We start from the raw sequence: 12,876 nt of genomic DNA, 5'->3' as shown, positions 1-12,876 counted from the left end.
ATGGAAAGGGTACTTCATGGGGATTGGTTGTACTCCTGCTGGTAGCCAAATGTTTTGGACCTTAACCGACTGGTAATGTGAATTCATTCTCATGCACAGCAACCATTTAGTTTGTTCATATGGACATTGTGAAGGCCTTTGGCTTCCTCAGTGATGTGTGCTGTGCTCAGGGAAGTCTGTGCTGCAGACCTAGGGATTTTGATAATTCTGTTCTGGAGGACATTTATGATGATGATTTTGGAGAAATGTTCACAGATGATCTAATCTAATCTAATATACTTTTTCTGACTATTTAGAAACTATTTATTTTAGTCAGTCTATTAAAAACCATTATGTCTTCCCCCAAATTTACTCTGACATACAACTGTAAGCAGTTATGGCTACTAACTACTCCATAAAGATAACAACACAGTCAGATACTTCAGTAAAGGGACTACAAGAACATATAAAATGGAGAAACAGCAGAGCTACATTTGGCTAGTGTAATGACAAATGAAATGTAACATTCATTATATATCAGAAAACACATTTTCACCTTCTAAAGCAGCATTCAGAGCACTAAATACACATCAAAACCCTCTTCCATCACATTGAAAATCTCTGTTCAGGACGCAAAGGACATGAACAGAGAAGGCAGAAGGAAATAGAGAATTTAGAACATTGGTTGTATGTCATCAAAGATGGGATTGTTAGCATGTACCTTGGAATACACTGTTCTTGTAAAAAATGTGCCTGTAAAACAAGAAGTATAAGGGAAAAGGAGGTGTAAAATTAAAACAGTGAAATATACAGAAAAACCTGATTATACGGAAAAGTAGTAAAGCCTGAGACAAAGAAATGGAAGAGACACGCAGAATAAAGCATAATGCAGAGAAGGCAACATAATTGTTCCCATTGAATACCCCTCAGGGTGAAAATGAAAGTTAACAGCCCACATAACTGCAGTGCAGACTTCCCAGAAAACAGGCTTGAGATAAATGACTTATAAACCACTGTTATCTTGACTTGCTATTTATAAGGTTTAGATAAAATGATTGACTTGTTTCTAGGGTGATTGTTTCAATGCCAAGCAAACAGTTCTATGAATGGCTAAATGAATACAGATTTTGGCTTTTAGAAAGTAATTTGAAGGAGCCCTGCAAAGAAATAACTTACTAGAAAAAGAAAGAGCTAGATAATCTGATTTAGCTTTAGGTTTATTTTTGAATTCACCAGTGACTATCAAGGCCATTAAATTCTGAAGATTTTATTTCTTTGCTCTGATATCTCCACATAAAGTAAGTGTAAATACCAATCTTTCTGCCAACTACATTGATTCCTTTAGGTGATTCATTTTCATTGAGTTTATTGCATTTCATTATATCTGTAGGCAATGATCTCTGGATATTTCTGCCTGTGTAACGTGGGCTGGACAGGCCCTAACTGTACAGAGAATATTGACGAATGTGTTAGCAACCCATGCCAGAATGGGGGGACCTGCACCGATGAGGTCAATGGCTACTCCTGCGAGTGCACCAGTGACTGGACAGGACCACAGTGCCAGACTGCCCAACAAGGTACAGCCAGAATTTCCTTCCCAGGAGAAATGGGCCACCACTCTGCAGAGTAGGTGCTTGATACATATGATTAATATATGAATAAGAACCAAGTTATGATGGAAAAAAAACCCAGCCTTCTTCTCAGTGGATTACAGGTCCCAAGCCAAATTTCCTTGATGTCCATTTTCTATGAGTTTTGTTTATAGCTGCTTTGTTTAGCTGTAGGAGTTTAACAATTGATCTGCAGGCCCACTGGCCTTGACTAGATGCCAGACACACTAAAATCAGACCTCTGTTCCTGAGACAGTGGTCTGGTAAGCTGGTTGAGAAAGAAGATCAGAGACCTCATAGCAGCCTTCCAGTGTCTGAAGGGGGTCTATAAGGATGCTGGGGAGGGACTCTTTATTAACCACTTTAGTGGTAGGACAAGGGATAATGGGTTCAAACTTAAACAGGGGAAGTTTAGGTTAGATATAAGGAAGAAATTCTTTACTGTGAGGATGGTGAGGCACTGGAATGGGTTGCCCAAAGAAATTGTAAATGCTTCATCCCTGTGAATGTTCAAGGCCAGGCTGGACAGAGCTGTGGGCAACATGGTCCAGTGTGAGGTGTCCCTGCCCAAGGCAGGGGGTTTGGGACTTGATGATCTTAAGGTCCTTTCCAACCTTACCTATTCTATAATTCTATGATTCTAAGATCCGATATAAGCCGAACAGATTTACAAGAGAATGTATGAATGTTTATTTTATGCATACTATTTCATTTGTTGTGAAGCTGAGATGTCCTGACATTCTTAGTCAAGAGGGAAAGCCAGGAACGCTTTCCAAACATAAATTTAATGAAAGAAATATTATGAATGAAAATGTGAGACCGAGTTTTATAGAGTGACTGAAAGGTTCTGTCTTTAACATTTCTTCTCGGTATCACTTCTTCTGTTTGTCTGGGATTTTTTTTCCATTAATTTTAATTGAACAAGGTCAGAATAGCATTTCAGTGAGCATCCCTGTGGCAACCATCTGTCAGATGGCTTGTATTTATTGCAGGTTGCTGTGAAGAAGGCAGATTAAATTTTCACAGAATCTAGACTATAAAACTTGCACCGAGCCCCTGTGAAATATGGTCTATTTTGGATCAGCCTTCCAAATCTGAAGGGGGTCTACAGGGATGCCAGAGAGGGACTTTTCAGCCAGGACTGTAGCAATAGGACAAGGGGTAATGGGTTTAAACTTAAACAGGGAAAGTTAAGTTTAGGTATAAGGAATAAGTCCTTTACTATGGTGAGGCACTGGAATGGGTTGCCCAAAGAAGTGGTAAATGCTCCATCCCTGGCAGTGTTCAAGGCCAGGTTGGACAGAGCATTGGGGGACACAGTCTAGGATGAAGCATCCCTGCCCATGGCAGGGGGGTTGGAACTAGATGATCTTAAGGTCCTTTCCAACCCAAACCATTCTATGATTCTGTGATTCTATGCTACTTCAGGCTTTTTCCTATTTTCCTTAAATATCTAACTAATAATATTTTATTATCAAGCACATATAAAATATATATATATATATTTAACCGTTCATAATAGGAGGGATATAAAACCAAGTTTTATCCAGTGAGAAAGTATCAACTTTTGGTTTAGTTCCTCATCAGGGGAAAAATAATACACTTTATGACATGTTAATTCTGGATGTGGTTGAGAAATGGTGAGATGTTTCAGGTGGACACTTAGATTCTTTTTACCACTCGCTGAAACAAAATACTTCAGTTTGTTGAGAATCAAGTGTTTCTTTAGCATCAGTTCAACATTTAACTGGAGCTGCTTGCTGTACACCGTAGCTATATGTGCATTGTATTTTGAGTGCTTTATAGACATATTTTTCTGTAGGTTTTGGATTTCTAGTTCACAGCTCCCATTCACTGAATGACTCAGTGAGAAAAGGGACAACAGCGTTTCATGAGAGGTATCATCAGACCCAGAAATCTGACCAAAGAGAATAAATGGGACAATAAAACACCTGAAGGATAACTTCAATGATGGACCACTACTGAGAAAGACAATTTTGGATCATGTTAACTTCAAAATGTTATTTCACTGTAGGTGAAAAATTTAAAGTCTCTGGAGAAATTTTAAGGAGTTTAAAGAATTCTGAGGAAAATTAAATAAATCTGGAGGTAGCCTTCTGGAAACAAATTAGTTTATGGACATTTTCCTGAGATAGAATCAACATCTCTTGGCAGTATCCATATATTCCAGCTGAAAATCTTTGTTCTTTTTCCAGGAACTACTTTTCTCTCAGGGAATAATTTTGCATAGTATTTTGTGATGTCATTCCACTTTAGAGGAAATCCTGGAACCTTTTATATATGTATCTTTCACCCTTGTTTTAGATGTGTATGAAGCTAGAAAGCTAGGGGTTTAAGTCTGTACAGTGATAGCACGAATTAATTCATTTATTTTTCTGTCTTTTTCTGTAGTTTGTGGAGGATATCTCTCAGGCTCCAGGGGGACTTTCAGTTATCCTAACAACCCAAACAGCCAACAGTACAACAATGGAGTCAGCTGTGCTTGGGTTATCCACACTAACCCCAGCAAGGTAAAATAGAGCTCAGGTTAAAGAGGCCCTCACTCTGCAGGACCCTGCAGCTCATCAGAGCAAACACGACCATCTTCATGCCACATACTCCAGTATTGTCATCCAATCCCCTCAGAATAAATAGCTTTACAAAAATAGTAAGTTTCAGATCCCTACAAGCCGTCAGGCTCCTTACCTAAAGCATTTGCCTGGGTTACCTTTTCAGGCTTTTTCCTATGCAACAGAATGTCAGAATTTATTCACCTACCACCAGCTAGAGAAAGTGCCATTAGTTTGTGATGTGATCTGTGAATAGCTGCATGAGAAGAGCTCTGCTCTGATGCGCTCCACAGTTGGTTCGTGAGCTAAGTGACCCCACAAAAATTTTATGTTTCTGATTTCTGAGCACCAGAAATGTGGAATTTATATTATCAATGCCTTTGTCTACTAACAGTGTTTGAATAAATTTAAGGATTAATTTTTAAATGTTGCACTTCAATGTGTGTTCTGATTCTGATCTGCAACTAACAGTTCTACTTGTGTACAAATAACAGCTATAAAATATGTTATTTCACACTTCAGCACTTAGATTTCTTACTTGGGATCTAAATGTTTGATCTATTTTTGACATGTCATGGAATGAATTAAGTAGCTTCATAAGCCAGTGGTTGCTAGTGGTTTATACAGCATTATATGCATGTATAATATATATGGATATATTATGTGTATCCTCAGCTTTAAGCCTGAGAGCCACTCCTGTCTTCAGCAGAGCTATCTTAACGCACATCAGTGAGGAATCTGAACATATATATATAAAGCTGTGAATGTCACTAAGTATCCAGAGCAGGCTTGGGATACACTGTTTTATGTGTGCAAAAAAAAAAAAAGGATAATTTATTCTTTTTAACTGCCATGACAATACTTTAACCATAGAAGGAATGAGAAATGTTACTTATCTGATGAGAAAACTTCAATGGGGAACCTGAAATAATGTATTTTATGCTGTATTTCAAGCCTTTCACATGGCTTGAAATAGATACATATCTATATTTCACACATACAACAAACACAGGAAAATGGTCTCAATTATTAGTTTATAGAAATAATACTCCTTCCAGACAACTTCCCTGTCCTAATTCTTTCCTTTTGACCCTTAAGATTCTGTAATATGTTCTTCTGTTCTGGAACTTCTCAGGAAATGACATAATGGCTCCAAAGCTTGTAGATTCTCACAGCTGCATGAACACATGTATCTGCTCTTTACAGGGTGTCTCAGCAGATGAAAAAAAAGAGAGTTTTCTTGTTTTGTTAATTCCCATTAGATTCTGCGTATTGCTTTCCCATTCTTCCATCTGGAGTCAAGTAATGAGTGTAACTCTGACTTCCTTCAAATCCACGATGGGCCGTCAGCGTCAATGCACATGCTGGGGAAATACTGTGGCTCCTCACCTCCTGCAGAGCTTTTCAGTTCCCACAACTCCCTGTATTTTTGGTTCTACTCAGACCACACTGTTACAGCTGGGGGTTTTACTGTTCAGTGGGAATCTCGAGATCCTGGTAAGTTTGATGAAATGCTTAGTAATTCAGCATCTTTTGCAGCTTTGAAGCAAAATGCACTACTTGCTTCCTCTGATTTGGAAGCATTAGGAGAGGTAGGACAGTATTTTACTAGGGAGTGGAGCTGAAATGTCACTTTGAAATATTTAAACTCCAATTTTTTTTCTGATTATATCTATATAAATCAGCTTTGCCTGGAATTATTGTTTTGGTTTTTAATGAAAACAGTTTTGTGCTAGGATAAAACATGGACACTAATTGCGAAGTACAGAAATCCAGATTAATTTTCTAAATCCAACACAAAACACGGTGCTTTTGCTCATTCTCCTAAAGATATTTCCATCATAACTGGAAACAGTTATGCTTTTACAACCAAGATGCAGAATTAATTGTAAAATTAAAAAAAAAAAAAAAAGTAACTTGTTGGTTTGTTCGGTTTGATATTTGGCTTTGAATTCATTTTGAATCCCAACTGATACTTTGTTTTGACACTACTGGAGAATTCATCTGACCTGACATGTGGTGTTCTTCTGCTTTTCTGTTAGAATGTGGTGATGAGTTGACGGGTACTTACGGCTCAATAAGCTCTCCAGGATACCCTGGTAACTATCCTGTAAACAGGGACTGTTTCTGGACCATCTCAACCAGTCCTGGCCTCCTCATCACATTTGCTTTTGGCACACTAAGCCTAGAACACCATGAAAACTGCAGTTATGACTACTTAGAGGTAATTATGGATTATGACAACATTTTATGGCTATGTTATTGCAAAACAAGACATTTCAAAACCTTTGTACATACAGAAAGGAAAATTCAGTCCTGGGTTGAAATGATCATTTGTACTTATTTCAGCCATAAATGCACAATCAGATACGGGCATTATAACAGAAGGGAGGTGAGAGCCTGCTTCTCTGAAGTCAGTGGAATCCTGTGACTGAAGGTGACAGGATTCAGGCAAAATACCTTTCACTTTCACTTTCTTACAAAGTTCAGTTTCCAAACTCCTTGTCAGATGTCAGCCCACAGAGTATTACCATGCTAAGGTAAACTATTACGGAAAGGAATCTAATATTAATAGATTCAGTCTGTGACTTGATGTGTGAGCTTTAAGGCGTTTTGTCAAATGTAATGGCTACAGGACTCACCAGTATCCAGTCAAGGAAATGAGAAGCTGTTTTAGAATAGCATGTTCTCCAAAACTGCAATGCAGACCATGATTTCAGGAAAGCAATTCAACAGCAGATCTTCTGATACTTTCTTTCTCTTTTCACAAAACTCCTAGGAGCACAATCACAGCTATGCTGGTGGGTCTATTCCTTGGTTCCCCTGTGTTTGGAGGAAACTTCCTATGAGCTTTCCCTCCACTTACCATCTACAATATCTCCCAGGCCCCGTGATATAACTTTAGGAGTGTTAGTACTGTTTACAGTTGCCACAAATCTAATAACCCTAAATGATGTTTTATCATTCTGTGTAGATTAGAGATGGTCTTCTTCCACAAGACCCTGTCCTTGTTAAATACTGTAGCACTGGGACTCCACCTCCACTCCAAACCACTGGTCCATACGCATGGATTCACTTTCACTCTGATGACTTTGTTACTGATAAAGGCTTTCACATTCTTTATACAACATCTCCTGGTAAGTAAAATTCAGCGTTAAAGGCTGATCTGTGACATTTCCAAGATACAGCAAACAACACATGAATGGATGCAATTCACACTTGCTATTTAATAATACAGAAATCCTCTTCGATTTGCAGCCATTGTCCACAGGCAGCCTAAACTGAAAGAGTTACCATACTTGCGAATATCTCAACTGATTTATTCTTTTCTTAATATAGCAGATCCAAGTTGTGGAGGAAATTACACGGACAGTGAAGGGGTTATCACATCCCCTTTCTGGCCTAACCCTTATGTCAACAACCGACAATGTATCTACATTATCCGACAACCAGAGGATGAAAAAATATACCTCAACTTCACCCATATGGAGCTGGAGAGTCACACTGATTGTTCATCGAATTATATTGAGGTGACCTCTCTCAATGGGTTGATATGAGAAGTTGATTACATGTGTGCACAAAACCATGCTGCCTCATTTCCGTCCCAATGGCCACGACAGAAATAGGTGTAGTTACATAAAGGACTAACTATAACAATTTATTTGGGTTCATAAGTCCCCAGGGTTAAAAGAGTGTGACTGTACATCTGGAATGAAGCAAAGGCAAGGAACAAGAAAATCTGGCTAGGTTAACATTGATTCTTAATTGGCTATATATGATTAAGGTGGAGTTTGGAGCTTTGCTAAATGCATGCCAAACACAAGAAAATAGAAACAATACCATAGCCACTATGCAGTGTTTTCTGGAGTCATGGTGTTATTCAGAAAATCCTGTTCTGGCACAAAAAGGAAGCACATGATATATGTATGTATGTATACGTACAAACATATACATACATACACACATATACATGTGTAAAACCGGGAGTTTATTGTTAACATAATTGAAATCTTACAGGTCTAATTCAAGAGTTGTTATCAGTCTTTAGTACAGTTAGAAAGTTTATATGGAAAATATGATAATTAGAATAGTCATGTTGATACTAACTGGGATCCACTTGAGGCAATTTTTGTGTTTGCTTTGACACCTAGCTCTCTCTTCACTGGTCTGCAGCTTCATGTTATATCATTTGCTACCATAGGGTGCTTTTTGGAGTTTCTTTGGTTTGTTTTTTTGGTTGGTTTTTTTTTTTTTTGTTTCTCTGTTATTCCTATATCCAGTTTTGTCCAGTTCCAGGTCTGCATTTCTTTAACTGATAGTAGGAGAGGTTTGGCATGGGCTCCCAGGGGCCATGGGGCTCCCCAGGGAGGCACAACAAGGCCTTCTGCCCTGGCCAGTGAGCAGGACAGCCCTGGTCATCAGGCGCCTCCCTGGGGATGGGGATGGACCAAGGCCACATGGGAATGTGGCCATGGGGGTGAGCCTGGCTTATCAGAGCCTGTGGCCAGGAAGGGCTATTGGAGCTAGAGACTTCCCTGCTGCAGTGTCGCTGGGGTGGGGACTCATGGCCCTGGGGGTCAATGTGAGTTCCTGGCCTTGGGCAGGGTGTGGGGGTCCTGGGAGAGGCAAGGCTGTGACAGTGAGTCCTGATGGTGCCCTGGGGCACCTGTCAGGCTCTTTATGTTGGTGGCCTGTGACCCTTCTCCCATCATCCTGTCCCTGTTCTCCTCTGGTTTGTGCCCCGACTCAAAGCTGTCAATGTCTGCTGTCGTACCTGTATTTCTCCATACTGTCATAATACCTCATCCTACATGGAATGACTGCTGGGTACTCCCGCTTGTATAAAGCTGTGGCTGTACCACACAGAGGTAAACAGAAGTAAAACTGTTAGTGAAGGTGCTGCAGCAACTGAAGCACGTGGGAGAATCATAGAATCGTATACTCAACTAGGTTGGAAAAGACCTTTAAGATCATCAAGTCCAACTGTTACCCCACAACTGCTAAGTCCATCACTAAGCCATGTCACTAGGGTCCCCACCTACATGTTTTTTCATTTCCAGGGATCATGATTCCACCACTTCCCTGGGCAGCCTGTTCCAATACCTGACTACCCTTTCAGTGAAGAACTTTTTCCTAATATCCAATCTAAATTTCCCCTGACACAGCTTGAGGCTGTCACCTCTCATCCTATTGCTTGTTACCTGGGAGCGGAGACCCGCCACCTCCCCTGTCCATCCTCCTTTCAGGTAGCTGTAGAGAGCATAAGGTCCCCCCTGAGGCTTCCATTCTCCACACTGATCAGCCCCAGTTCCCTCAGCCGTTCCTCAAAGAAAACCCCTGCAGCCCAGGGCAAAGCTGGGTCCCCCGCTGCTGGCTACACAGTTAAGTGGCAGCACAGGTTTGGTTTTGTGTTTAATCTCTTCTTTATCAAGTCAGGAATAGGCTCCTGTGAGCTCCATGTACTTAATCTGTTTTTAAAAGATGTTACTGTGCTGACATCGTTCTCTTCCCTCCTCCTCCAGTGCAGACACTTTGGTTGGAATGAAGTGTAATTAATTTCTGGAATGAGAGGGGAAGTGTGTTTAATGAAAACAGACAGCTTTTGTTTGTTTGGCCTAGTACTCCTCTTGCCTAATTGCTGGCAGAACAGGAGCTAAATTCACAGCAGCCAGAGAGACAAACCCGTTTCTGTTGAATGCAATCGGTTTGTATTAGTTCAGCAAGGCATTTACCTCACTGTTTGCGGATCAGTCACAAGCCATTCAGGGTGCCTGTGTTTCTGGCCTTCCCGTCTTCCTGCCCTCTCACTCAGTGGCTCAGTCCAAAGAAACAGGACCGCCATTTTCTAACAAGGACAGTCAGTGTCACTAAAGCACTGAGTTCTTTTATCAAGGCCTGATTTCCCACGTATGTGCTTTTTGTAATGAGGTTGAGCTAGGGAGGCAGCTTTTTGGTGCTTAAGGTACTTTAAAGGTCACTCTCGGACAACTGTTTTGTCATTTTGAAAAGGCACAGATTTTTCCCATCCCTGGTGATGCCAGGAAACCTACAGAGTTTCCACAGGGACCAGATACAGCTCATGGGCACTTGCTTAGGGAGGGATGTTTAGTTAGAAACTAGAGACAATAAAACTTATCTAAGAAAGACTGAGATGTGATGCTGCAGAGGTAAGGTGTCAGCCAAGACAGATTCTTTTCTATGTCATTCTTCTAGCTGGTAATAAGAGATGTTACTGAGATACTTTAATGAACCTGTTATTTTTAACACTACCCACTGGGCTTTATAAACCAAAAACATAAGGAGAAGTAGCTCAAGAAAAAAAAAATAAACTCCTGTGAATTATAGTTATGGAAAATTTCACTGCTCTCCAAAGATTTTCTAAATATTCCAGCACAAATTCTGATCGCAGTTGCTGCGCTGTAAATCAGAATAATTCTGTCACCTTAAACTCAAGTTCCAGGGAAATTAAACACATCTGTTAGTCAGAAAGCTGTCTCACCAGCTTGAGATTGCCAAAGCTGGGCAAGCAGTGCTGCCGCTGCCACCTGCTCACCAGAGGCTTCCCTGCCTTTTTTCAACCTGTGGAGGAATACAGCTGAGGAAAGAGGTGATGAGAGGGGCCCTGAAAACTGGATGTCCCTGTCTTTGCCAATGCTTTCACTGGAATGATTTCTGGGGGGGATAAATAGCACATAAGTGCATTTAAAAGCGGCTCCAGCTGCAGGAGCTACCACCACTTTTACAGCAGAAAAGAGCTGTTTTATTTTCAGGAGAATCTCTGGGAGATAAAATGCATTTATTTGCTTGGGTAAATAGCAGAGGACCTGTTTTTTTGGACTTCATCTTGTTGGGTGCCCACTTGGAATTAGATGGGCACCTCAGAGTGTTCTATGTTCCTTGGTTATACCAGTGCTTTGCCTGCTCCCTTGGATTCACCTATTCTTACAGTTTGTGGGTTCAGGGCCCAAAGTTCAGATATGCAAATACCTCTTTCCTTTCTAGTACCCTTGATAATCAAGGTTTATAATCAACTTCTGGGAAAACACATAAGATACAATTCTCCTTCGATTAGAAAATTGATTGAGGTCAGTAGAGTGGCAGGGCAGAAGGTAAAAGCTGGAAGTGATTCCCTTCATTACCATTATTATCCATTGGACCCTTCAGATAAAATAGAAAGATGTCAATATACCTCTTTACTGCTTTGGGGACTCAGAGTTGCATCTCCTGTAAGTGGGCTGTCTGGCTGCGTTGCTGTAAGGGTGTGACTGGACATGTACTTGTTCTGGAGAAGTGACATTGAAAAATCACTAGAAGCTTCATGGCCAAAGCAAGAAAATCACAAATACCTCCCCCCCCCCCTTTTCTTTTTCCGAGCAGGTTTTAGTGCTGGCAGAATTTTCATAGCTGTCACTGGTGAGCACTCTGCCTGGCTCTTTCACGCTAAAGGTGTCACTTTTGGCAGGAACTAGTGTTAAAGCTGTGGTTCACAGAGAAGACCTGTTTCATCTTTGTGTCCTGTGATAGTAACGTGTGTGTCTTCTGTGCTGATCATCCAATCTTTCTTTTGAGCTCTCGTAAATCTTGTGCCAATTACTATGATGGTTGTTTTTCTCCCTTATAAATAAGTAAACTAGTTACTCCTTTTGCTGTTTAGTATCCTTAGTGAGATTATAATTTTGTCTGGATATCAGATCCCAATGCTTTTCTGGTCTGATGTTTTTCTTTTTTTATTTTCGATGACTAGGTTCGAGATGGTGACAATGAGATGTCTTCTCTTATTAGCAAATTCTGTCATAGTACACTTATGTCTCCAATCACTTCTACCAGCAACAGTCTGTGGATCAAGTTCAAGTCTAATGCTGCTGTGCAAAGGGCTAGCTTCAGGGCTGTTTATCAAGTTGGTAAGAGGAACTGGTGACTTGCACAATGAATTGATCTGTAATTTGGACATTTTCAGCGATTTCAGTGTTATGTTATCCATATAACGGGTTTAAGACAAAATTCAAAAGAAAGAAAAAAAATAGGGTCAATTTATTTATTTATTGCCACTTTTGGAAATGTAAGATGATGTCTGAAGTAGATCTGTTGTAGGCACTCCTGGGAAGTGCACCCCTCATTGCTTCTATTAATGGTAAATCACTTAACTGCTAGCATACCAAAGAGGATAGCGCTACAATTCTGACTAAATATTTTTACTTTATATCTTCCTATATTTCAGTTCTCAATCACCAACAAATCTACATGTGTTTTAGAAAGAAATGAGTCAAATCCATTAGTTACCATCAGATTGATGGTCAGATTGATGGTATCTGTATGGTTATGCTATACATATAGCAATATGTTTCTTTAAATACATTTTAATATTAGTTGGATGACCGATAGTAGATGCTGTAAGAACATAGGTTTTTAGAGGTGGTTTTCTTCTAATTTCATAGTGATATTTATAGACATCATGTTATACATACCTTGAAACCATTCTTCACAAGTACTTATTCTTGGTGTCTCTTGGCAGCCTGTGGAGGCTCCTTGTCTGGAACGGGCACCATCCATTCACCTTACTACCCCAGGGTGTCCCCTCACCCAAAGACCTGTGAGTGGATCATCTCCCAGCCAGCTAGCAAAGTGGTGATTCTTAACTTTATTGACTTTAACATTCGAAATACAACCACCTGTGACTCAGACTACATCGAGGTAAAGAATAATACACATATACTATG

At 40.2% G+C, this 12,876-nt stretch overlaps 1 protein-coding gene across 2 annotated transcripts in view; it reads left to right on the top strand.

The window, feature by feature from the left end:
- The window catches only part of CUBN (cubilin), a 143,516-nt gene that overhangs the window by 14,073 nt on the left and 116,567 nt on the right, over positions 1 to 12,876 (top strand). The window contains exons 12-19 of one of the 2 annotated variants that reach the window (XM_061346130.1): positions 1,370 to 1,556; positions 4,002 to 4,120; positions 5,422 to 5,656; positions 6,202 to 6,383; positions 7,134 to 7,296; positions 7,502 to 7,689; positions 11,904 to 12,060; positions 12,672 to 12,850. In XM_061346130.1, coding sequence (XP_061202114.1) covers positions 1,370 to 1,556; positions 4,002 to 4,120; positions 5,422 to 5,656; positions 6,202 to 6,383; positions 7,134 to 7,296; positions 7,502 to 7,689; positions 11,904 to 12,060; positions 12,672 to 12,850 — 1,410 coding nt within the window. Of the gene's footprint in view, positions 1 to 1,369; positions 1,557 to 4,001; positions 4,121 to 5,421; positions 5,657 to 6,201; positions 6,384 to 7,133; positions 7,297 to 7,498; positions 7,690 to 11,903; positions 12,061 to 12,671; positions 12,851 to 12,876 lie in introns of both variants that reach the window. The other variant, XM_061346129.1, reaches the window with a different exon arrangement.

Source organism: Neopsephotus bourkii, unplaced genomic scaffold (genome assembly GCF_033783945.1).
Source record: "Neopsephotus bourkii isolate Nb327-2 ecotype Australia unplaced genomic scaffold, CSIRO-AGI_Nbou_v1 NB_257, whole genome shotgun sequence".
NCBI lineage: Eukaryota > Metazoa > Chordata > Aves > Psittaciformes > Psittacidae > Neopsephotus > Neopsephotus bourkii.
This window is presented reverse-complemented; position numbering and strand designations above follow the sequence as displayed.